The 27,257-nt window shown below is 42.4% G+C and overlaps 1 protein-coding gene across 1 annotated transcript; it reads right to left on the reverse strand.

The window, feature by feature from the left end:
- Positions 1-4,044: 4,044 nt before the first annotated feature.
- Positions 4,045-26,718, reverse strand: pde6a (phosphodiesterase 6A, cGMP-specific, rod, alpha). The gene is made up of 22 exons (XM_020503625.2): positions 26,148-26,718; positions 23,765-23,917; positions 23,590-23,679; positions 23,330-23,470; positions 23,067-23,141; positions 22,855-22,919; positions 22,625-22,691; positions 22,199-22,246; positions 21,699-21,848; positions 18,509-18,652; positions 18,203-18,268; positions 17,860-18,006; positions 17,478-17,585; positions 16,068-16,177; positions 15,701-15,788; positions 14,369-14,469; positions 10,685-10,792; positions 10,049-10,112; positions 9,609-9,683; positions 9,028-9,111; positions 8,730-8,898; positions 4,045-6,941 (listed from the first exon to the last, which is right to left on the reverse strand). Exons 1-22 carry the CDS (start codon positions 26,622-26,624, stop codon positions 6,892-6,894), a joined length of 2,580 nt encoding a protein of 859 aa, XP_020359214.1. The 5' UTR covers positions 26,625-26,718; the 3' UTR covers positions 4,045-6,891.
- Positions 26,719-27,257: the final 539 nt, after the last annotated feature.

Raw genomic sequence — 27,257 nt, forward strand, 5'->3', positions numbered from 1 at the left:
ACTTTTTCCAATACATACAGCCATATTATAAAAGATACAGTGCATTCGGAAAGTATTCAGACCCCTTCCCCTTTTCCACATTTTGTTACGTTACAGCCTTATTCCAAAATGGATTAAATAAATAAAAATCCTCACCAATCTACACACAATAGCCCATAATTAAAGCAAAAACAGATTTCTAGAAAATGTTGCAAATGTATTTTTAATTTAAAAAAATCAGAAATATTTGTATTTTATTAAACTAAGTATTCAAACCCTTTGCTATGAGACTCAAAATTGAGCTCAGGTGCATCTTGTTTCCATTGATCATCCTTGAGATGATCCTACAACTTGACTGGAGTCCACCTGTGGTCAATTCAATTGATTGGACATGATTTCGAAAGGCACACCTGTCGATATAAGGTCCTACAGTTGACAGTGCATGTAAGAGTAAAAAACCAAACCATGAGGTTGGACGAATTGTCCATAGAGCACCGAGACAGGATTGTGTCGAAGCACAGATCTGGAAAAGGGCAAAAAATGTCTACAGCATCGAAGGTCCACAAAAACACAGTGGCCTCCGTCATTCTTAAATGGAAGTAGTTGGGAAGACTCTTCCTACATCTGGCCGCTAGGCCAAACTGAGCAATCGGTGGAGAAGGGCCTTGTTCAAGGAGGTGACCAAGAGCTCGATGGTTACTCTGACAGAGCTCCAGAGTTCCTCTGTGGAAATAGGAGAACTTTCCAAAAGGACAACCATCTCTGCAGCACCCCACCAATCAGGCCTTTATGGTAGAGTGGCCAGATGGAAGCCACTCCTCAGTAAAAGGCACATGACAGCCCGCTTGGAGTTTACCAAAAGGCACCTAAAGACTCTCAGATCATGAGAAACAAGATTGTCTGGTCTGATGAAACAAAGATTGAACTCTTTGGCCTGAATGCCAAGCGTCTGGAGGAAACATGGCACCATCCCTATGGTGAAGCATGGTGGTGGCAGCATTATGCTGTGGGGATGTTTTCAATGGCATGGGCTGGGAGACTAGTTGAAGGAAATATGAACAGAGCAAAGTACAGAGAGATCCTTGATGAAAACCTGCTCCAGAGCTGGGGAAAAGGTTCACCTTCAAACAGGACAACAACACTAAGCACACAGCCAACACAATGCAGCAGTGGCTTTGGGACAAGTCTCTGAATGTCCTTGAGTGGCCCAGCCAGAGCCCGGACTTGAACCCGATCAAACATCTCTGTAGAGACCTGAAAATAGCTGTGCAGCAACGCTCCCCATCCAACCTGACAGAGCTTGAGAGGATCTGCAGAGAAGAATGGGAGAAACTCCCAAAATACAGGTGTGCAAAGCTTGTAGCGTCATACCCAAGAAGACTCAAGGCTGTAATCGCTGCCAAAGGTGCTTCAACAAGGTGCTGATTAAAGGGTCTGAATACTTGTATAAATGTAATATATATATATATATATTTTTTTTTTGTGCTAAAATGTCCAACTGTTTTTGCTTTGTCATTATGGGGTATTGTGAGTAGATTGATGAGAAAGAAAATTATTTAATTTTAGAATAAGGCTGTAACATAAAATGTAGAGAAAAGGGAAGTTCTGAATACTTTCTGAATGTACTGTATATACATATGAATATATATTTGTGTTTGTGTAGATATTTAGATGATTATATACTTTCTTATTGAAAACTTTGATGTTGACCATTTTCCTCAGTGTTTCAGAGCACTTCGACACATTTCAACAACTAGCCTGCTATCCGTCTAGGATTTGTTAGATTGAGAGATGATCCAAATTGAACTCCTTCCAAAGGGAACCCTCATCAGAACAGAATGCAATACTTTCTTCCCAATCTTCATTTCAGAAAATAGCAAGAAATAAACTTGAGGCAAATTGACCTCTTCCTAGGTTTTGGCCTTTCTAGGGAGCTTTTCCTAGCCAACGTGCTTCAACACCTGCATTGCTTGCTGTTTGGGGTTTTAGGCTGGGTTTCTGTACAGCACTTTGAGATATCAAAGCTGGGCTATATAAATACATTTGATTTGATTTGAAATTTGATTTGATTGACCAAAAACTATATTTGATGTTGGCTTGAAATTTAATTTGGAGTACCTCGTCAGGTTGATTTTCTAAATGTCATATGTCCAGCGACATGGCCCACACAAATACACAATATATACAAAAGTATGTGGACAATCCTTCAATTTAGTAGATTCGGCTATTTCAGCCGCACCCGTTGCTGACAGGTGTATAAAATCAAGCACACAGCCATGCAATCTCCATAGACAAACATTGGCAGTAGAAGGGCCTTACTGAAGAGCTCAGTTACTTTCAATGTGGCACCATCATAGGATGTCATCTTTCCAACCAGTCAGTTTGTCATATTTCTGCCCTGCTAGAGCTGCCCTGGTCAACTGTAAGTGCTGTTATTGTGAAGTGGAAACGTCTAGGACCAGCAACGGCTCAGCCGCTAAGTGGTAGGCCACACAAGCTCACAGAACGTGACAGCCAAGTGCTGAAGTGCGTAGCGCGCAAAAATTGTCTGTCCTTGTTTGCAACACTCACTACCACGTTCCAAACCTTCTCTGGAAGCAACGTCAGCACAATAATTGCTGACTATTTGTCGGGAGCTTCATGAAATGGGTTTCCATGGCCGAGCAGCTGCACACAAGCCTAAGATACGCAATGCTAAGCGACGACGGACAAATCTGGGTTTGGCGGATACCAGGAGAACGCTACCTGCCCCAATGCATAGTACCAACTGTAAAGTTTGGTGGCGGAGGAATAATGGTCTGTGGCTGTTTTTCATGGTTCTAGCTAGAACCCTTAGTTCCAGTGAAGGGAAAGCTTAACGCTACAGCATACAATGATATTATAGACGATTTTGTGCTTCCAACTTTGTGGCAACAGTTTGGGGAAGGCCCTTTCCTGTTTCAGCATGACAATGCCCCACTGTTCAGTGTGGAGGAACTTTACTGGCTTGTACAGAGCCCTGACCTCAACCCCATCGAATACTTTTGGGGTTGATTTGGAACGCGTCTGCGATTTGGAACGCGTCGATGAACAGGTGTCCACATACTTTTGGTGATGTAGTGTACATATTTCAGTTTTGACAAAAATATTGTGTCTTTAAACTCCCCACCATGTTAATAAAACACCCTATGGACAGAAAGTGCTTGCCATACTGGTCCTATATAGACCATTGAATCACCACGGATCACTGTATTCTGGATGTAAATGATTGTGTCTGCACTACTACTAGTCGTGTGTATCAATGTTTTTTTGTATCTTAGGCAGACAGATGGGAACGTGATGTAAATGGTTACTTCGGGTGCTGCAAACTGTCACAATCTAGCTAGCTGTGTGTGGGTCTTTGGTGGAAGAAAAACAGACACAAAAGGGCACACATTGTTTGTTTTGTGTTTTTATTTTTTATTTCTAGTTATTTTTGTTCTATTTACATCTAATGACTATAAAAATCATTTTTTAACTTAGTTTTTGGTATATGGTAAATACTAGTAAGATTTTATATTTTTACATATGTTTGTTGTACTTTGCGTTTATTCTTTTCTATTTATACACCACTTAGTTTGGATGTCTTTTTCTGTTTTGTGTGATTTCCTATGTGTTGAGAATGTAGAGACAAAATGCATTTCAGTATTTTTGAATTGTTAAAATCTAGTTTCATAGATACATTTATCTATAGGGGAAATTATCTGATGTTATAAATTATATTTTAATTCATGTAAATAGACTATGGCTTCCTTTTAAACTGAATACATTTCTCTTCAGAGATTGTTTACATTATTAAACTGTAGAAATGTTACTCATATACTGTAAAAAGTACATATTCATTGATTTGCCTCCCAAAAATAAAATCCTAATGAACAACGTCAAGGTTTGGACATGACATTACATGAGTTGTGCATTCATTGATGTGTCAATGGTTGAGCCGGTGTTCATGTAGTACATGGAGCGAAGGAGGTCTTAACAGATCAACTTTCGCTGTGGCACTATGATGTGTTACAGTACACCACAAGAATGAGACATCACACAACATCAGTAATTCAACTAGTTTAATATCTTCATCTTTCTTTCTGTGGCGCATATTCAGAACGTATACATGCAGTGCCTGACTTTGTAGCAGGGCTCCATACTAGGCTGCACATTCTGACCTACAGTAGTCAGTAATGACAACACATGAAAGCAAGAAAATGGTATTTCTCTATTGAAAGGCTTACACAGCAAAGCAATATCAACCTTTTCCCACTGATTTTTACAAAGAGAAACATCACATCTGACACAAGCATATTTGGTATGATTCTATAATTTGTTGTTTTGATGCAGTGGTTTGGGAGAGGGGGGGGGGTGGTTGCTTAGTGTACAGTGTCTGTGTCCTCAGTTATCCTTGCTAAGGGGACGTATCTAGCTAGCCTAGCGGACGGACGGACGCACTGACTGATTAGGACTTCCCCATTAATGGTGTCTCTTAAGGAGCCACTCAGCCTGCCTGTGATTCATGTCAGTGTGACGCTCTCTAACTGGCTGTCTCTCATCCCCCTGCAGCCTCAGCCTCTATGCGGCTACGAGACAGTAGGAGCCTCACTGAGCACCACAGCCCTATAGGGTCAACCCTGACTGCAGAACTCCCCTATTGGTTAAACAGAGAGGCAGCCCGGTCAGTGCGGTGCTCAGCACAGTGCTCAGCACAGTGATTACCTATGTCACCTACTGTGTTGTGTAGTGGTGACGCATGGCTCTTCGCAACAGTAAAGGAAAGCCCGCCCCCTCTGATTCCATCTGCCAATCAGTTCTCATTCTCCGTGCTCAATTAGGTCGGGCATCTTTCTGTGTTTTGTAAGACTGTTATGTATGATCCCAGTGGGATAGTTAACACACACACCTTGTACACACACTGTAACACTCACTACTCATGAGGGTGATGCTGATGCTGTGGACTTAATTCTGCAGTGAGGGAGCAATGCAGAGTACCGGTTTATTTACATAATTAATAACAATAGGATAGGGTAGCATAGGATCTATATCAATTTAAATATAGGGATACACTGCTGAATTCAAGGATAGTCTACTACTGTACATATACAGTGCATTCAAAAAGTATTCAGACCCCTTGACTTTTCCCACATTTTATCATGTTACAGCCTTATTCTTAAATGGATAAAATGTTTGTTTTTTCCCTCATCAATCTACATACAATAACCCATAATGACAAAGCCAATACTTTTTTTTAAACATCTTTGCAAATGTATTAAATGTAAAAACTGAAATATAACATTTACATAAGTTTTCAGACCCTTTACTCAGTACTTTATTGAAGCACCTTTGGCAGTGATTACAGCCTCGTGTCTTCTTTGGTATGACGCTACAAGCTTGGCACACCTGTATTTTGGGAGTTTCTCCCATTCTTCTCTACAGATCCTCTCAAGCTCTGTCAGGTTGGATGGGAAGTGTCGCTATTTTCAGGTCTCTCCAGAGATGTTTGATCGGGTTCAAGTCCGGGCTCTGGCTGGGCCACTCAAGGACATTCAGAGACTTGTGCCAAATAGAGTGGTCTGACAGTCTTAATGTGCCTTTTGGCAAACTCCAAGCGTGTTGTCTTGTGCCTTTTACTGAGGAGTGGCTTCCAGTCTGGCCACTCTACCATAAAGTCCTGATTTGTGGAGTGCTGCAGAGATGGTTGTCCTTCTGGAAGGTCACCTCCCTGACCAAGGCCCTTCTCCCCCAATTGCTCAGTTTGGCCGGGCAGCCACCTCTAGGAAGAGTCTTGATGGTTCCAAACTTCTTCCATTTAAGAATTTCGGAGGCCACTGTGTTCTTGGGGGCCTTCAATGCTGTAGACATTTTTTGGTAACCTTCCACAGATCTGTGCTTCGACACAATCCTGTCTTGGAGCTATATGGACAATTCCTTCGACCTTATGGTTTGGTTTTGGTCCCACAGTTGACATGCACTGGACCTTTTATAGACAGGTGTGTGACTTTCCAAATCATGTCCAATCAATTGAATTTGCCACAGGTGGACTCCAATCAATTTGTAGAAACATGTCAAGGATGATCAATAGAAACAGGATGCACCTGAGCTCAATTTCAAGTCTCATAGCAAAGGGTCTGAATACTGATGTAAATAAAGTATTTCTGTTTTTTATTTCTAAAAGCCTGTTTTTGCATTATAGATTATTGTGTGTAGATTAATGAGGAAAACATGTCATTTTATACATTTTAGAATAAGGCTGTAACATATCAACATGTGGCAAAAGTTAAGGGGTCTGAATACTTTCAGAATACAGTGTATGTTTAGCCTATGGAAATGATACCCAACCTTTTTTTGCTAACTGAATTCCGTATTTCTAAGGAAGTCAATTTCACATTGCCAAATTAATGAGTGTGTAAGTACATGGTAAATTCCAGTAAAATACCTAAATATTTACATTCATTGCACAGGAATAGGCTGTGTTTGAATTTGTCCATGAACTGCTTCATCCTGTGGATCCTCTGGCTTGGTACCATATATAGGTCAATGTACAGCACAGTGCAGTATACTGTAAGGCTATGCTAAGCTAATGCTATCCGGCTCTAGTTATGTATACTGTCATGCTAAGCTAATGCTAATTGGTACTAGTTATGTATACTGTAAGTCTACGCTAAACTCATGCTAACTGGCTCTTGTTCAGTATACTGTAAGGCTATATTAAGTTAATGCTAACCCACTCTAGTTATGTATACTGTAAGGGTATACTAAGTTAATGCTAACCGGCTCAAGTTCAGCATACTGTAAGGCTACGCTAGGCTAATGCTAACCAGCTCTAGTAGACTGATATCTGGTACAGGAACGTAAAACTCCTGTCTTAGTACAGTCACTTTGGTCCAGGACTGGTATCTCTCAAGTCTAGTTGACAACACAGGTCTTTGACTGGGGCGCTGCTTCAGCTGCACTCGCTGTGTGAGAGAGGGAACAACACAGGGTTAGAGTACAGGGTCCATATTCACAAAGCGTCACATAATAGATGTGCTGATGTAGGATCAGGTCCTCCTTGTCTATATAATCGTATTAATTATGATCTAAAATGGAAAACTGATCCTAGATCAGCACTGCTACTCTGAGACACTTTATGAATATAGATCCTGATCTCACATTTATGAAGATGAATGAGCCCCAGAGCTTAAACTGTACATTGTATCAAGGAGAGACAGTCCAAGTTTATGTCAGTCTGCTGTGTTTTCCTCTAGGGTTTTGCCTGTCCCCATAGAGACATGCTCTTAGTACACTGAAGAAAAATATAAAAGCAACATGTAAAGATCCCAGAAATGTTCCATAGGCACAAAAAGCTTATTTCTCTAAAATGTTGTGCTCAAATTAGTTTTGCATTCCTGTTAGTGAGCATTTCTCCTTTTCCAAGATAATCCATCCACCTGACAGGTGTGGCATATCAAGAAGCTGATTAAACAGCATGATCAGTACACAATAAAAGGCCACTCTAAAATGTGCAGTTTTGTCACACAACACAATGTGCCACAGATGTCTCATATTTTGAGGGAGCTTTCAATTGGCATGCTGACTGCAGGAATGTCCACCAGAGCTGTTGCCAGATAATTGAATGTTAATTTCTCTACCATAAGCCGTCTCCAACCAGCTTCACAACCGCAGACCACTTGTAACCAACCAGGCCAGCCCAGGACCTCCACATCCGACTGCTTCACCTGCAGGATCGTCTGAGACCAGCTACCCGGCCAACTGATGAAAGTGTGGGTTTGCACAACTGAGGAATTTCTGCACAAACTGTCAGAAACTGCCTCAGGTAAGCTCATTTGCGTGCTCGTCGTCCTCACCAGGGTCTTGACCTGACTGCAGTTCAGCATCATAACCAACTTCACTTGACAAATGCTCACCTTCGATGGCCACTGGCACACAGAGAAGGTTTGCTGATGTCAATTTTGTGAACAGAGTGCCTACGGTGGCGGTGGGGTTATGGTATTGGCAGGCATAAGCTACGGACAAAGAATACAATTGCAATTTATTGATGGCAATTTGAATGCACAGAGATACCGTGACGAGATCCTGAGGACCATTGTTGTGCCATTCATCTGTTGCCATCACCTCACGTTTCAGCATGATAATCCTGGTAGCTGAAAACGTCCCAGTTGGCCTGCATACTCATCAGACATGTCACCCATTGAGCATGTTTGGATGATCCGGATCAATGTGTATGACAGTATGTTCAAGTTCCCTTCCAATATCAATAAACTTCACACAGCCATTGAAGAGGAGTAGGACAACATTCCACAGGCCACAATCAACAACCTGATCAACCCCTTTTTAAGGTATCTGTGACTAACATATGCATATCTGTATTCCTAGTCATGTGAAATCCATAGATGAGGGTATACTGGATTTATTCCAATTGACTGATTTCCTTATATGAACTGTAACTCAGTTCATTTATATTTAAGTTCAGTGTAGTTTCCACCATGTATCCAGAGTGGCGCATCGGTCTAAGGGACTGCAGCTCAGTGCTAGAGGTGTCACAACAGACCCTGGTTTGATTCCAGGCTGTATCAGGCGCGCAATTGGCGCGCAATTGGCCCAGCATCGTCCGGGTTTGGCCAGGGTAGGCCGTCATTGTAAATAAGAATTTGTTCTTAACTGACTTGCCTCGTTAAATAAAGGTTAAATAAAAAATAAAATGTCTAAAGAGGAAGTGTGGAGTATCTATTAATGTGCGTTACCCTGCTTGGCTGCGGTGGCTGTAACAGCTGCCTCCTCCTTGACTGTCTTGGCCTCCTCCAGAGCAGCCAGCTTAGCTTCATGTATCTCCTTCAGAGCATTCCACTCCTTCCTGTTGTTCAGCAGCCGGTCCAGCATGGGAGTGATCTCCACATGGAAACGGGAGAACTCCTAGAGGAGGTGGGGGGAGATGGCGAGGAGGTGGAAAGTGTAAGTTCAAAATCCTAGCTAGATCTAAGTTACTTGGTATCCAGTGCCAACTACTAGTTATTTATTTATGATGGAGACACAAGGACTCACCTTGTACACAAAAGCACAGACAAAATCGATGAAACCACACTGCATCTTGGGAAGATCAGCTGATTTAGTCCTGTCCATCATGGGCTGGGGAGGGGGTGGGTGTGGGGGTTCATGGGATTAGTAGAACAAATGTACTAAAACTTGGCACTGCTTGACTTCAGCTAAAGCAATCAAATCAAAAACCTAAACTACATTTTCCCGTTCTGACACAAATGCTGTTATACTCCTAGGAATCTTGCTGGGTAAAATGGTGTGTCAGTTGACTCGGCTGTAGTGACCACATCTGAATCACCACGTTACATAATAGACATCACCACATGCCCTATGGGAATTCTCCCTTACTCTCTCTCTCCCTTTCTCTCTCTCTATCTCCCTTTCTCACTCTCCATCTCTCTCCATCTCACTCTCCATCTCTCTCCGTCTCCCTCCCTTTCACTCTCTCTCCCCCTCTCTCTCTTGCTCTCTCCCCTATCTCTCTTGCGCTCTCTTTTTCTCTCTCGCGCTCTCCCTCTTACCCCCTCTCCTCTCTCTCTCTCTCTTTCTCTTTCTCCTCCTCCTCAAGTCTCCCATTCAGTTCTTACAATAGGCTGCTGTTCCAGTACAGTCCTCTCCAGGTCACCCTGCTCCCAGAACTCTGCAGCCACAGACAGCGCCACCTGCAGGCCCACACAGGAATGGTCACACACACACAACACTCACAGACCAACATTATGAAACTTACAGAATGATGATGTCCATAGCAACAAGAGTACATTTGCACTGATGTGAGTTTGTGCTCACTTGCCTCAACGGAAATATTCTGTTACGATTTAATAGATACTGTAGTATGAAAGGTCTGCTTCTGATGCAATCCAGAGCTTACAAGAAACATGGCATTACAGAAATGCTATTCCATACTAATTGCTATTCCTCTCACATCCTCTTCTGTTTTCAATGTGGCCTGCTGAAAGCCACATGTTCTAAGATGCTGTGTCGTTATGAGAAAAGCAGCACAACTTAATCCTTCAAACATCTGTGTTACCTTGCTCTGGATGTCCCATGGTTTGGCAATAGCAGACAGATCGCAGGCCGTCATCATCATAGCCCTGTGTATGTAGAGGACAGATAGGGTGTGAGTATAAATCAATCAATCACATTTATTTATAAAACCACTTTTACATCAGCAGATGTCACGAAGTGCCAAAAACCCCAAAGAGCAAGCAATGCAGATGTAGAAGCACGGTGGATAGGAAAAACTCCTTAGAAAGGCATGAACTTAGGAAGAATCCTTGAGAGGAACCAGGCTCTGAGGGGTGGCCAGTCCTCTTCTGGCTGTGCCTGGTGAAGATTATAAGAGTACATGGCCATTAAGGCCAGATCGGTCGAAGGTCAGCGAGAAAATCAGTTGTGACAGGAGTATAATTATTTTCTCCACACCTTAGTGAACCCATATTTTTTTACGGATTGTGTTGAAGTCTAATATAGTCTTGGACCTGTAAAGACCTCCATAGATTATATTTGTCTTAGTGTCTGTCCTGTCTTGTCTTAGTTTTGTCTTAGTTTCTGCCCTGTTACGTTTGAAAAGTGAAATCTTACAAAGACCTCCATAGTTTCCTCCACAGGGCAATTACTACCCTCATATGCCTAGACCTACAACTCTCCTATGGAATTCACATACATGACTATCTCCTTGCGAGTGGTCTGCTGCGTCATGTACGTGGTCCACTCATCCCAGGTCTCGTAGGTCTTCGATTGGTCCACGATCTTCTGGAACATGGTTCTTTTCCTATAGACAGGAGGAAATCATCCTCAGTTACCGTGACACAGTATGCTTCCCATATGGCACACTATTCCCTATATAGGGCACTACTTTTGACCAGGCTGATCACAAGTAGTGTACAATGTAGGAAATAGGGTGCCATTGGTATTTGGGATTGGTATTTTATTAGGATCCCCATTAGCTGTTGCGAAAGCAGCAGCTACCTTTCCTGGGGTCCACACAAAACATGAAACATTACATACAGTTGAAGTCAGAAGTTTACATACAATTAGGTTGGAGTTCTTAAAACCTTGTTTTTCAACCACTCCACAAATGTCTTGTTAACAAACTATAGTTTTGGCAAGTCAGTTAGGACATCTACTTTGTGCATGACACAAGTGATGTTCCCAACAATTGTTTACAGACAGATTATTTCACTCATAATTCACGGTATCACAATTCCAGTGGGTCAGAAGTTCATATACACTAAGTTGACTGTGCCTTTAAACAGCTTGGAAAATTCCAGAAAATTGTGTCATGGCTTTAGAAGCTTCTGATAGTCTAATTGACATCATTTGAGTCAGTTGGAGGTGTACCTGTGGATGTATTTCAAGGCCTACCTTCAAACTCAGTGCCTCTTTGTTTGACATCATGGGAAAAGGAAAATAAATCAGCCAAGACCTCAGAAAAAATTTTGTAGACCTCCACAAGTCTGGTTCATCCTTGGGAGCAATTTCCAAACGCCTGAAGGTACCACGTTCATCTGTACAAACAATAGTACGCAAGTATAAACACCATGGGACCACGCAGCCATCATACCGCTCAGGAAGGAGATGCGTTCTGTCTCTTAGAGATGAATGTACTTTAGTGCGAAAAGTGCAAATCAATCCCAGAACAACAGCAAAGGACCCTGTGAAGATGCTGGAGGAAACAGGTACAAAAGTATCTATATCCACAGTAAAACGAGTCCTATATCAACATAACCTGAAAGGCCGCTCAGCAAGGAAGAAGCCACTGCTCCAAAACCGCCATAAAAAAGTCAGACTACGGTTTGCAACTGCACATGGGGACAAAGATCGTACTTTTTGGAGAAATGTCCTCTGGTCTGATGAAACAAAAATAGAACTGTTTGGTCATAACCATCATTATGTTTGGAGGAAAAAGGGGGAGGCTTGCAAGCCGAAGAACACCATCCCAACTGTGCAGCACGGGGGTGGCAGCATCATGTTGTGGGGGTGCTTTGCTGCAGGAGGGACTGGTGTACTTCACAAAATAGAAAATTATGTGGATATATTGAAGCAATATCTCAAGACAGTTAAGTTAAAGCTTGGTCGCAAATGGGTCTTCCAAATGAACAATGACCCCAAGCATACTTCCAAAGTTGTGGCAAAATGGCTTAAGGACAACAAAGTCAAGGTATTGGAGTGGCCATCACAAAGCCCTGACCTCAATTCTACCAAAAATGTGTCTGCAGAACTGAAAAAGCGTGTGTGAGCAAGGAGGCCTACAAACCAGACTCAGTTACACCAGCTCTGTCAGGAGGAATGAGTCAAAATTCACCCAACTTATTGTGGGACGCTTGAAAGGCTACCCAGAACGTTTGACCCAAGTTAAACAATTTAAAGGCAATGCTACCAACGACTAATTGAGTGTATGTAAACTAAAGACCCACTGGGAATGTGATGAAAGAAATAAAAGTAAATAATTATCTTTACTATTATTCTGACATTTCACATTCTTAAAATAAAGTGGTGATCCTAACTGACCTAAGACCGATAATGTCAGGAATTGTGAAAAATAAGTTTCAACGTATTTGGCTGAGGTGAATGTAAACTTCCGACTTCAACTGTAATAGTTAAGAACAGCTCAAACCCAGAACTACATACATTTAAAACAATCACTTCACAATCTCTATGCTCTCATGTACTCATGTGCCTTTTCATAAGTAGGGATTAACATTTAAAATACTCTGTCAAAGTAGAAGATACATATATTTGTCTTCATGTATGAAAAATAAAACACTACTGTATCTTAATTAGATAAGTATTAATCCCGCTGAGTCAAAACATGTTAGGAACACCTTTGGCAGTGATTAATTTCTGGGTAAGTCTCTAAGACCTTTACACACCTGGATTGTGCAATATTTCCTCATTATTATTTTAAAAATGTTCTAGCTCTGTCAAGCTGGTTGTTGATCATTGCTAGACAGCCATTTTCAAGCCTTGCCATAGGTACAGTGGCTTGCGAAAGTATTCACCCCCTTGGCATTTTTCATACAACCTGAAATTAAAATGTATTTTTGGGGGGTTTGTATCATTTGATTTACACATTATTTTTGATTGTGAATCAAACAAGAAATAAGACAAAAAAAACAGAAAACTTCAGCGTGCATAACTATTCACCCCCCCCCCCAAAGTCAAGACTTTGTAGAGATACCTTTTGCAGCAATTACAGCTTCAAGTCTCTTGGGGTTTGTCTCTATAAGCTTGACACATCTAGCCACTGGGATTGTCCTGCTGGAAGGTGAACCTCTATGCCAGTCTCAAATCTCTGGAAGACTGAAACAGGTTTTCCTCAAGAATTTCCCTGTGTTTAGCGCCATCCATCATTCTTTCAATTCTGACCAGTTTCCCAGTCCCTGCTGATGAAAAACATCCCCACAGCATGGGGATGGTGTTCTCGGGCTGATGAGAGGTGTTGGGTTTGCGCCAGACATAGCATTTTCCTTGGTGGCCAAAAAGCTACATTTTAGTCTAATCTGAACAGAATACCTGCTTCCTTATGTTTGGGGAGTCTCCCTCATGCCTTTTGGCGAACACCAAAGTAATGGCTTTTTTTCTGGCCACTCTCCTGTAAAGCCCAGCTCTGTGGAGTGTACGGCAGTGGTCCTATGGACAAATATTCTAATCTCCACTGTAGCGCTTTACAGATTCTTCAGGGTTATCTTTGGTCTCTTTGTTGCCTCTCTGATTAATGCCCTCCTTGCCTGGTCCGTGAGTTTTGGTGGGCAGTCCACTCTTGGCAGGTTTGTTGTGGTGCCATATTTTCTCAATTTTTTAATAATAGATAAAATGGTGCTCCATGGGATGTTCAAAGTTTCTGATATTTTTATAACATGAAATCCAAATAAAAATCAATTTAAATTACAGGTTGTAATGCAACAAAATAGGAAAAACGCCAAGGGGGATGGATGCTTTTGCAAGGCACTGTATTTTTCCTCAAGGATTTTGCCTGTGCTCAGCTCCATTACGTTATGTTTTTTCATTATGTTTTTTTGTAACAAGCATACCCATGACATGATGCAGCCACCACCATGCTTGAGAATATGGAGAGTGGTACTCAGTGATGTGTTGTGTTAGATTGAACCCAAACATTAAGTTAATTTCTTTGCCACAAGGACAAAAAGTTAATTCCTTTGCCACATTTTCTGCAGTATTGATTTTGTGCCTTTTTGCAAACAGGATGCATATTTTGGAATATATTTTATTCAGTACAGGCTTCCTCCATTTTAAATTCAGGCTGTAACAATGAAATGTGTAAAATGTCAAGGGGTGTGAATACTTTCTGAAGGCACTGTACAACAGTTGGACAGTAGCTACTCACTTAAAGTAGAGAGCGAGGTCAGTGGCGATGATGGCGATGTCCATCAGATGAATGACATGCTCGTGCTGAGCACGACTGAGATTCTGATAAATATTTAAGGCCTGAAACAGATGAACAGATATCAACATAGATATATATTTGAATGTGATAACATATTCATATTTAACATGTACTGTTGAATCCGCAAATACCAACAAAGATGTATAGTAAATCAAATGTATGATTAACAAATAACAAACATGAGAAGCTGCTGCCTGCCACAGTTCATGGTTAGTGATAATGTGAACATTGAAAGGTTGCCTAATTATGGGATTGCTGGTGGGCAGATTCTCCCAGGCACTTTCTGTGCCATCAGAACTGCATCATTCACAGTATGACTTCTCCAAGAGAGAAACCAACCCCTCTCAGGTCAGAACTTCTAGAACAGGGATCATCAACTACATTTGGCTGAGGGCATGGTCCGAGGGCGTAACATAATTACAAATAATTGTAGACTGAAAATTGACTGCAAGAAGCCGAAACCGATGTCATATTTGACTAAAATATAACAATGTCAAACCTTGCTTACATTTATATACGATCACATACACTGAGTACATCAAACATTAGGAACATCTTCCTAATATTGAATCGCACCCCTTTTCGCCCACAGAACAGTCTCAAATTATTGGGGCATGGACTCTACAAGGTGTCAAAAGCATTCAACAGGGATGGTGGCCCCTGTTGACTTCAATGCTTCCCACAGTTGTGTCAAGTTGGCTGGATGTCCTTTGGGTGGTGGACCATTATTGATACACACAGGAAACTGTTGAGTGTGAAAAACCCTGCAGCATTGCAGTTCTTGACACAAACCGGTGCGCCTACTACCATACCCCGTTCAAAGACACTTACATTTTCTGTCCCAATCTTTCACAATCACCCTCTGAATGGCACACATACACAATCCATGTTTCAATTGACTGAAGGCTGAAAAATCCTTCTTTAACCTGTCTCCTCCCCTTCATCTACACGGATTGAAGTGGATTTAACAAGTTACATCAATAAGGGATCACAGCTTTCACCTGGATTCACCTGGTCAGTCTATGTCATGGATACTCAGTGTAGATCTCTACATTATGCGTTGTAATACTTGGGAACAGATTTCCAAAATTAAAATCACTTGGAGCTGATGTCCGGGTGTTTTTCCATGTCAGAACATTTTTATTATTTTAATTGTATTTATTGCTCAGAAACCTTTTTTGGGGGCGCTAAATAAAACCACCCACTGGCCAATTTCAGCCCATGGTGACTATGTAGGGAATAGGGTGCCATTTGGGAAGAAACCTCACTCACAGGGTCTCTCAGCAGGGTCTTCCCAGTCTCCAGATGGTGTCTCTCCAGGATGGAGGAGCCGTGGAGCTTTGCGAGAGGGTTTCCAGACCTGACAAACACAGAAGATTGTGTTAAAAAAATTGATTAGCCATTGGTAGGTAATGAGTCATTGCTTTCTCTTTTGATGTTTCTACAACTTTCCAGGTATCACTGTTGGGAGCATATCTGGGTTATAAAAGTCTTTGTTTACCTTCAAACACATAAGCTATGATTGATTGAGCTTACCTGGCATATACCCCACCCTTTTGGTACTTTAGACAGGCTCAAATCAAACAGTCAAACTATTTGAAAGAAAACCCCAAAAATGTAAACCCAGTCATTCCCTTACTTCATCTGGTAGAGGTTGTTGGTGCCTCTGTGGTCGACATCGTGGCATAAGCCAGCTGTTACCATGGCCATGGTCTCTAGCTCTGTGTAATAACGCTTCAGGTCACCTGTCTAATGCAATAATACAGGAAGTTAGGTTTGGTCACATGTCTAATGATACAGGAAGTTAGGTTTGGCCACATGTCTAATGATACAGGAAGTTAGGTTTGGCCACATGTCCAATGATACAGGAAATTAGGTTAGGGTCCAGGATTCATGGGGCTACCACCAGGGGCTATATGGAGCCACACATGGGCCTCTTACTAAGTCCCCTCTCCCCTCCTGCTCCTATGGAGATGGCTGGCTCTGGAGGCCTCATTAGAAGCAATAAAGCCTGGACCGAGCTGAGCCACACAGCCACGCAGAAGAGTACTGCTGATAATGAGCCTGACCCCCCTCCCTTATCCTCCTTCCGCTGTGAGTTAAGTTACTGTACGTCTGAAGAGTTCCCTGTGGTTATAGGAAAGCAGCGCTGGAAAAAGTACCCAATTGTCATACTTTTGTAATAGTAAAGATACCTTAATAGAAAATGACTCAAGTAAAAGTGAAAGTCACCCAGTAAAATACAACTTGAGAAAGTCTTCAAAGTATTTGGTTTTAAATACACGTACGTATCAAAAGTAAATGTAATTGCTAACATATACTAAAGTATCAAAAGTAAAAGTATTAATGATTTAAATTTCCTTATTAAGCTCACCATTTTCTTGTTTATTTATTTCCGTATAGCCAGGGCCACACTCCAACACTCAGACATCATTTACAAACGAAGCATGTATGTTTGGTGAGTCTGCCAGATCAGAGCTATTCAGGATGACCAGGGATAAGTGCATGAATTGGACCATTTTCCTGTCCTGCTAAGCATTCAAAATGTACTTTTGGGTGTCAGGGAAAATGTATGGAGTAAAACGTACATTATTTTCTTTAGGAATGTAGTGGAGTAAAAATAAAACTAGTCAAAAATACAGATACCCCGAAAAATGACTTAAGTAGTATTTTAATGTATTTTTACTTCAGTACTTTACACCACTGTAGGAAGGAACAATGTAGAAAGGAAGGGTCACACTTGGAGAACTCATTTACATGACAGGGGAGGAGGGTATCAGTGTAAGGGGTTCAGTAGAGATAGATCACCTGGCCACCACAGCTTGAAGATATATTACATGTATCAACTGTCATGGTATCATCCATGGTGTCAGTGCAAGGTATTGTAGGTGAAGTGTTTATTCCTGAGGGTTTGTGTACTATAAGTATTTTTGCATCCAAAAGGGCGCACTATTCCCTATATAGTGTACTAATTTTGATCGGGGCTCATCGGGCTCTGGTCAAAAGTAATGCACTATATAGGGAATAGGGTGCCATTTGAAGTACTCACCATGAGCAGAGTGAACATGGTCTGGCCCACATTGAAGCCATGACTCCAGTTATGGTAGGTGATCTGCCTGTAGCCCTTACTGAGGGAGTAACAGAACCTGGTGAGGGTCTGAGAGACACATATAGGACAGGCATAGTTACAGACCAGATAGCTCTCAACAGCTAGATGGTTTTTGGCACACTATGTTAATACATGTTGTACATTAGGAGAGTATATAATCATTATCTATATTAACATAAACTGTCATGATGTAGTTATTAAATGTTACTCATGCAATTGTTAAGCCTTTAATTGTGTAGCCTTGCTTTATAACCCACTGCCGTGGCAATAGTGTGGGCCATATGTCTCTTGCCAAGATGCTTCTTCATCAGTGATGTCTCACCTCACGGGGGACGTGGAACTTGTCCACCACTCCCAACTCATAGTACATCTTAATGCCTAACTTGACCAGGTCTAGATGACTGTGCTCAAAGTCACAGAAGTGAAACTCAAAGAGCTCCGACTTGGAAGAGGGTGGTAGAACTTCCGACTGTATGGAGACAGGGAAACAAAATGCATTATGGGTTCTACCAAGGCAGCTAGCCAGCCAATCAGTCAGCCAGTCAGCCAGTCACTCCACCAGCCAGCCAGCCAGTCAGCCAGTCACGCAACCAGCCAGCCAGTCAGCCAGTCAGCCGACACAAGAAGCAAGTAGAAAATAGATGTTAGTTAGAATAGTTGTTTACCAGGATTGCTTCCAGTTCCACCTCCTCACACTCATGTGGTTCCTTTCCATATCTATCCCTGGTATTCTAAAAGCAAAGCACACCATCAGTTTTCACCTTAGATGAAACAGCATTATATCAATCCATTTCTGAATTTCCTGGAAAACCTTGGTTATTTCTCAGTAAATAGCTCTCAGTCTAAATCTCACAGATGGTAACTAGCGTTCCACTATTGACTGACTACCTAATATCCAGTATGACAGGCTTTTTCCCATGTTATAAATGCACTTTTCATCTGGTGTCTATGAATAATGTTACTTTACCCACCAATACATTCTGGGTCTCATCCGTCCTGCACTTGATGTGGTACAGCACCATGTCCTGGAAGATGTCCTTCCTGTTCTCCAGCTTGTTCCACTTGTCATAGGTGTCTGTGTTGAGCACAGACCAGCCAAGGAACTGGGTGAGAGACTGCCATGACCAGAGAAAGAGTTAGACTATTGCATTTCAGTCCTTGGTCAACATAATAAGTATACACTCAGTATACACTCAGTACACACAGACACGATCAAATGGTATTGAGAGGGGGATGTGGTACAAGCTATCATATAGAATGGATTACTGTAACTGACAATGTTATTGATAAGTATCTGAAATGGCCCTATGAAGTAGTATTATGTGTTAACTGGCATTATCTCAAATGCAAGAGTGGATGAGAGTACAGATGTAGGATCTTAATTTGATCACTATTTTGTTGCTGAGTTTTTCTATTTTGTTGCTGAGAAATGAAAACTTGGAGTATATTTGAGTTTTAAAAAGGCTTCTAATGTTTGTAATTTCCAAAAAGTTGACAAACCCTTACAAAATGTCCATTCATTATAATCCACATAACAATTCACACTTCCTGTTGCTGCAGCAAGAAGGGGCCTTAACTCTCAGTCTGCATCCAGAAGACGCTTTAACTCTCAGCTCTCACCTAGAAGTAGCTTTAACTCTCAGCCTTCATCCAAAAGTAGCTTTCTCCCAGCCCTTATCTAGAAGGAGCCTTAACTCTAAGTCTGCATCCAGAATAAGCTTTAACTCTCATCCCTCATCCAGAAGGAGCTTTAACACTCAGCCCTCATCCAGAAGGAGCTTTAACTCTCAGCCCTCATCCAGAAGGAGCTTTAACTCTCATCCCTCATCCAGAAGGAGCTTTAACTCTCATCCCTCATCCAAAAGGAGCTTTAACTCTCATCCCTCATCCAAAAGGAGCTTTAACTCTCATCCCTCATCCAGAAGGAGCTTTAACACTCAGCCCTCATCCAAAAGGAGCTTTAACTCTCATCCCTCATCCAGAAGGAGCTTTAACACTCAGCCCTCATCCAGAAGGAGCTTTAACTCTCAGCCCTCATCCAGAAGGAGCTTTAACTCTCAGCCCTCATCCAAAAGGAGCTTTAACTCTCAGCTCTCATCCAGACGGAGCTTTAACACTCAGCCCTCATCCAAAAGGAGCTTTAACTCTCAGCCATCATCCAAAGGAGCTTTAACTTTCAGCCCTCATCCAAAAGGAACTTTAAATCTCAGCCATCATCCAAAAGGAGCTTTAACTCTCAGCCCTCATCCAAAAGGAGCTTTAACTCTCAGCTCTCATCCAGAAGGAGCTTTAACTTTCAGCCCTCATCCAAAAGGAGCTTTAACTCTCAGCCATCATCCAAAGGAGCTTTAACTTTCAGCCCTCATCCAAAAGGAACTTTAACTCTCAGCCATCATCCAAAAGGAGCTTTAACTCTCAGCCCTCATCCAGAAGGAGCTTTAACTCTCAGCCCTCATCCAGAAGAAGCTTTAACTCTCAGCCCTCATCCAGAAGGAGCTTTAACTCTCAGCCTTCATCCAGAAGGAGCTTTAACTCTCAGCCCTCATCCAAAGGGAGCTTTAACTCTCAGCCCTCATCCAAAGGGAGCTTTAACTCTCAGCACTCATCCAAAGGGAGCTTTAACCCTCAGCTATCATCCAAATGAGCTTTAACTTTCAGCCATCATCCAAAAGGAGCTTTAACTCTAACCAATACACAATGCAGATACTGCCAATGGCCTGTATTTATTTATACAGCAGTTACACAGTGGTGTCTCTCTCTACCTCCCCCTCAGTAGCAGCAGCTCTGAATTCAGTGCTGTCTCTCTCTACCTCCCCCTCAGCAGCAGCATCTCTGAACTCAGTGATGTCTTTTCTTTACCTCCCCCCCAGCAGCAGCATCTCTGGACTCAGTGCTCTCTCTCTCTACCTCCCCCTCAGCAGCAGCATCTCTGAACTCAGTGCTGTCCTCTCTCTACCTCCCCCTCAGCAGCAGCATCTCTGAACTCAGTGCTCTCTCTCTCTACCTCCCCCTCAGTAGCAGCATCTCTGAACTCAGTGCTCTCTCTCTCTACCTCCCCCTCAGTAGCAGCATCTCTGAACTCAGTGCTCTCTCTCTCTACCTCCCCCTCAGTAGCAGCATCTCTGAACTCAGTGCTGTCCTCTCTCTACCTCCCCCTCAGTAGCAGCATCTCTGAACTCAGTGCTCTCTCTCTCTACCTCCCCCTCAGTAGCAGCATCTCTGAACTCAGTGCTGTCCTCTCTCTACCTCCCCCTCAGTAGCAGCATCTCTGAACTCAGTGCTGTCCTCTCTCTACCTCCCCCTCAGCAGCAGCATCTCTGAACTCAGTGCTGTCCTCTCTCTACCTCCCCCTCAGCAGCAGCATCTCTGAACTCAGTGCTGTCCTCTCTCTACCTCCCCCTCAGCAGCAGCATCTCTGAACTCAGTGCTGTCCTCTCTCTACCTCCCCCTCAGCAGTAGCATCTCTGAACTCAGGTGCTGTCCTCTCTCTACCTCCCCCTCAGCAGCAGCATCTCTGAACTCAGTGCTGTCCTCTCTCTACCTCCCCCCCAGTAGCAGCATCTCTGAACTCAGTGCTCTCTCTCTACCTCCCCCTCAGTAGCAGCATCTCTGAACTCAGTGCTGTCCTCTCTCTACCTCCCCCTCAGTAGCAGCATCTCTGAACTCAGTGCTCTCTCTCTCTACCTCCCCCTCAGCAGCAGCATCTCTGAACTCAGTGCTGTCCTCTCTCTACCTCCCCCTCAGCAGCAGCATCTCTGAACTCAGTGCTGTCCTCTCTCTACCTCCCCCTCAGCAGCAGCATCTCTGAACTCAGTGCTCTCTCTCTCTACCTCCCCCTCAGCAGCAGCATCTCTGAACTCAGTGCTCTCTCTCTCTACCACCCCCTCAGTAGCAGCATCTCTGAACTCAGTGCTCTCTCTCTCTACCACCCCCTCAGTAGCAGCATCTCTGGACTCAGTGCTCTCTCTCTCTACCTCCCCCTCAGTAGCAGCATCTCTGAACTCAGTGCTCTCTCTCTCTACCTCCCCCTCAGTAGCAGCATCTCTGAACTCAGTGCTCTCTCTCTCTACCTCCCCCTCAGTAGCAGCATCTCTTAACTCAGTGCTGTCTCTCTCTACCACCCCCTCAGTAGCAGCAGCTCTGGACTTTACAGTAGCATACCTCCATCAGAGTTTCATCCTGCTCGTCAAAGGGTTTCCCATCTTTCCTGTTGTAGAAGGTGGCTACTGCGACTATTTCCTCTTTCTTATTCACGATGGGGAGGGACAGGACGTTCTTAATGATCCAGCCGGAGCTATCCACGGGCCCTTTCTGAACAGGACAAGGAAACAGGAACCACCTGACGTCAATGACTTCGCAATAGGTTCATAGCATTACAAAAACAATATTTGTTGACTTAAACCTGCCATACATGCCTTTGAATGTGTTAATTCACAGCAGTGCATGACTTGACTACTAATATTTACAGTACTTTGTATGGGTAAGTCTTTGCCTCAGTGTTGGAAATAGCAGGATTAATCGGATTGAATTGTGTCTAGGCCTGTCTACTATAATGGAAGTCTACTTGGCCACAGGACACTAACCCCTTCAGTAGCAGAGATGAGATTTGTTTAATTTCTGCGTTCAACAGCACTGAACTAATCATGGAGAACGGATCTTACTTGGAAGCTGAAGAAGTCATCTTGTGCCGCGTTCATAATGTTACAGATCTGGAGGGGAGAAGAAGAAAGAGGGAAGAGAGGAGAGGGGAAGAGAGGAGAGGATAATCACGCTCGCTCAGATGGAAAAGCACTGCATGATTAGTTACAATGTCCACAAAATTGCAATTATCCATCATTTCAGTGCAAGAGCACATTTCATTTCCAGGCTGTGTGTGTTTGACAGCTGCATAATAAACTGTAATGGCTTTCTGGTTGTGTGATGCCCATGAATACCGCGTACAGGGAAGGGAAGATATGGGCTGCATACAAAATGGCACCCTATAGTCCCTATGGGCCCTGGTCAAAAGTAGTGTGCTATATAGTGAAAAGGGTGCAATTTCGGACGCATTCATTCTTCATTTAGGAAGGGAAGGATTCCCAGCTCACCAGTCCCTCCTTAGCCACGTAGGTGGGCAGGCCACTGACCAGAGCCCAGTGGTCCGGAGCAGGGTTGCTGACAAGGACAGGGGGAGAGGGAGATTTTATACTATTACTATTTTAAAAAGTACCAAATCAAATGCAGTAATATGTGCACCTAAAAGGGTGTAAAAGCAGCACATACATAATAAGGTGATATATATAATTCCATTTTCCACATCATTGATGAAATGACTCACGGTAAAACTTTGATCTCCTCTTTTCCATGTAAAATGTAGTCAATCACTTTGTAGAAGTTTATTTCCTGAAGAAAAATGAGTTACATGTAATTGGAATGAGATTGAATACTGATAACGTATCAAATGACATACATTACCATTATTCATGTTTGAGTTGTCTCAGATCTGTCTGGGTCATTTGACTGTTGTCCGTTAAGTCACCAGTCACTCACTCTGCCATCAGGAGTCTTGGGTCCATCGTATTGAGGCACTTCTCCCATTAGCACAGGCCAAAGGTCATAGAATTCCTGCAACACACAGGGTTATTTCATTGAATCCTTCTCAAATACAAGGGGAACACATTAACCCACATCAATCAACATGTTGAATTAAACATAACAAAAGGTCAACTGAACATGACGAGATAATGGTGAGTGGTTCCTGAGCATTAGCATGCTGATGTTTTTAGCAGGTTGAGATTCATGTCCGACCTCACCTTAGTCTTGGTCATGTCCAGGAGGCCAACAGAGTAACGTTCACAGTTAAGGAACTCCCTGATGGTATAGAGGGCCTTGTGGAACTGTCTCTCAATATCTGTCATCTCCTCAAACACTTTGCTGGCAGACCAGAGCAGGACCTAGAGGGTGGGAGATGTCAGAGACAGCACAGTCGTAGCAGGGAAAAATATGTAATTTCTGAAATATAAGCAGGCCTCATCGTCAATAAACTCATCAATAAAATCAAGAGAGGTCTTACCTGTCCTCTTCTGGTCTCACAGTTGTGAAGGTAGCTCAAATGGAACACTCTTAGGATCAGGTTGGCAAAGTTGAGATACTTCAACAGAGTCTGTTGCAGAAACATCTACGTTCAGTATAACTGAAGGGAGAGGTTAGGGTTGGAGATTAGAGGTTAGAGGTTAGGGATAGGTTACCTCCTCATCCTGCTTAGTGAAGTGTGGAGCTCCAATCTTGTTCACAGCCATCATAACAGCCACCATGTCCTTGCCGTTCATGATAGGGGTAGCCAAGACACTCTTGGTCTGGTATTCTTGGATCTGGTCCACAAAGTCACTGTAGTGGCTGCTCTGGAGGAAGAACCACAGGAAAGTATTTAGAATTTATAAACAAACATTTATCAATGTGCTGTAGCTTGATACATTCAATTGACACTTTTGACCATAAATACATTGATGAGATCATCCAACTTGCACATCACAGTGAAACAATACACAACAAAAGGTGCTATATGGAACCAAAAAGGGTTCTTCGGTTCTCCCCATAGGAGAACCCTTTGAATAACCCCTTTTGGTTCCATGTAGAACCCTTTTGGGTTCCATGTAAGAACCCATTCCTGAGAGGGTTGTACCTGGAACCAAAAACGATTCTCCTATAGGGGACAGCAGAAGTGTAGTCCCAAAGGTAATAAAAGGTCAATTATTATTTGATTATGTAAAAACTCTCTTTCAGAACACTACTAAGGGGAGGGGAACTTGCTCAATGTTAAAAACAGAATATGCTTTTGTTATATTCTATTAATCCAGGAATAGATTAATTCACTGCCTAACATATCATCTAACGCTAAGAATGGTTTGATCTCTGTATCATTGTGGGCTATTCTTGACTGGTGAATATATATCATGATTAAAACATGTGGATTAAAGGAGAAAGGACATTACAGGTCAACACTAAATAGAATAAAGGTGAGTTCTCTTGTTATTCCGCTGACTTGAGGAAAATGGCTTTGTGCTATGACCTTTAGAAATAATCCAGGATCGCTCTAATTCAGCTGAGATTAAAGGCCTTATCCCTTGCAGGCCGAGTAACACCCAGCAGCCCTGCCTGCATGACCGACCAACGGGGGAGGGGACTGCCTTGCTGTAATCCCACACCACACTTACATATCGCAGTAATGGTGGCTCTGCCTTTCACTAGGGAAAAGAAAGACCCAGAGCTCGATCCATCCTCTCCCTAATTACCATTTTAAAAAATCCAGGCAACTAGAGCGATCTGACAGTCTCCGTCAGTGGTTGAACTCTGTAATCCTTGATATGAGTCATATGTCTCCCTTTACCACACACTGCTACATATGAGCATAACTATGAGCAGGACTATGAGCAGGGCTATGATAGGAAACATTTTCTAATCATGATGATACTTTGGCTGTACTACTCTGTATTATTAAGGATATTGTATCAGTGAGAGTTTGTGGTATTTGGTATAAGTATATTTTATCAGTGAGAGTTTGTGGTATTTGGTATAAAGATATTCTATCAGTGAGCATTTGTGGTATTTGGTAAAGGATATTTTATCAGTGAGCTTTTATGGTATTTGGTAAAGGATATTTTATCAGTGATCATTTATGGAATTTGCTAAAGGCTATTGTATCAGTGAACGTTTGTAGTATTTGGTAAAGGATATTTTATCAGTGATCATTTATGGTATTTGGTAAAGGATATTTTATCAGTGATCATTTATGGTATTTGGTAAAGGATATTTTATTTAGTGATCATTTATGGTATTTGTTAAAGGATATTTTATCAGTGATCATTTATGGTATTTGGTAAAGGATATTTTATCAGTGAGTATTTATGGTATTTGGTAAAGGATATTTTATCAGTGAGTATTTATGGTATTTGGTAAAGGATATTTTATCAGTGAGTATTTATGGTATTTGGTAAAGGATATTTTATCAATGAACGTTTGTAGTATTTGGTCAAATGAATAACAAGATTAAAGATGTGTCTGTATCACAAGAAAGTCTACTGGATAATAGGAATGTGACTATAATAAAATATGTAAATGGTTTTATATGAAAGCAGAATAAATGTATTCGTTTTAGGCCAAATCATTTAATACAGGTATTGACAGTGATGGCCATCCACTGTGTTCAAGTTCAAGTCTAATTTGTCACATTGCCAAGTACAGTGAAATGCTTACCTTGCAAGCCCAACCCAACAGTGAGGATACGGAGTAGAGTGACAAACATGTTAAGTATGAAAATAAGCTTGGCAATCACTTCCAAATGTCAAATGAATTGGCTCTAGTAAGATTGACCTGGCAGTAGTATCACAAATAGGATGGTCTTATGCTGCCCTCTAGAGGCAGTAGGACACTAGGCCCATGCGTCTGAATCTGACTGGAGCGCTACAGTCAGTTCTCATTTCTTCACTGGAAAGGAATTTCTTGGAATGAACATGACCACTTGATAAGGTAACACAAACGGGCAGGTAAACTGTAGTTGCCATATCGCTATTGGGAATGTGAACCTTTAAGTGCAAGATTTCTCCACAATGATCTATAGCCTTGTATGTTTACCTGTGAGACATCTGGGATGTTGACAGTCTTCTTGGTGGTGGCCACATGGCCCACAATACCGATGTCCATGGGAAAGACTATCTCACTGTCTGGCTGGACCAGGCACTCCTCCAAGGTGGCATCCTTGTGCACGTTGAAGAGTCTCGTGGCCAGCTCGGCCGTGCCGTTACGCATCCGGTACATGAACAGGCTCATCTTCTCTGACCGTATCATGAAGCTGAGATGTTTCATGAAGTTGAAGATAGCCTTCTCCATCTGGATGTTGTCCTGCAGGTCTCTGACCATGTCAAATATGATCTCACTCTCCTCCACTGTGCTCAGCTCGTGGAAGCTGCTGGTGTTCACCTGGGAAGTCGTGTTGTCTTTGAAAAGGTCCGAGATGACCTTCGGGCGGAACTTGGTATCGTAGTACTGCTTGGCAAAGTCAGGGTTGCTGTCCAGAAACTTCTCAGCCACGTCTTTGTCCACGGCTGCCATTTTTCAGCTGATGTGTGTCTATATGCTATAGCTCCTCAAAGAGCTGGAAGTGTCTCTCCTCAGCTCACTGTGCTGGTTAGCCCTGTGCTGTGTGGCTACACTGTCTGCAGGTGGCTGAGAAGAATAGGGATTAGCAGGATTGTTTTAAATGGTCATGTGTGTTGATAAGCCTGAATCCAATTACACACAGATTACGATAAGTTATTCTCACACGTTGTAATGAATTATAGACCCACCTGGAGTGTCTCCTCACTCAACAACCTTTTGTAGGCCTACAGTACTTGTGGACTACAACAGAAATAAGTATTTTGACTTTTTTGTGGATTGAACATTTTGGTAAACGTATCTGTTGCCTAGTGTAACATTTTATTTATTTCGAATTTTCAAATCAAATCAAAATGAAATATGTGGGTAATATGATGTGAACTGATTTAGTGTATCAGCCTCCTGCAGTTGAGCTAATAAATAAACAGAGGAGGGGTACAGTAATCTGATGTGAACTGGTTTAGTGTATCAGCCTCCTGCAGTTGAGCTAATAAATAAACAGAGGAGGGGTACAGTAATATGATGTGAACTGGTTTAGTGTATCAGCCTCCTGCAGTTGAGCTAATAAATAAACAGAGGAGGGGTACA

This window comes from Oncorhynchus kisutch, linkage group LG15, assembly GCF_002021735.2.
Source record: "Oncorhynchus kisutch isolate 150728-3 linkage group LG15, Okis_V2, whole genome shotgun sequence".
Taxonomy (NCBI): Eukaryota; Metazoa; Chordata; class Actinopteri; order Salmoniformes; family Salmonidae; genus Oncorhynchus; species Oncorhynchus kisutch.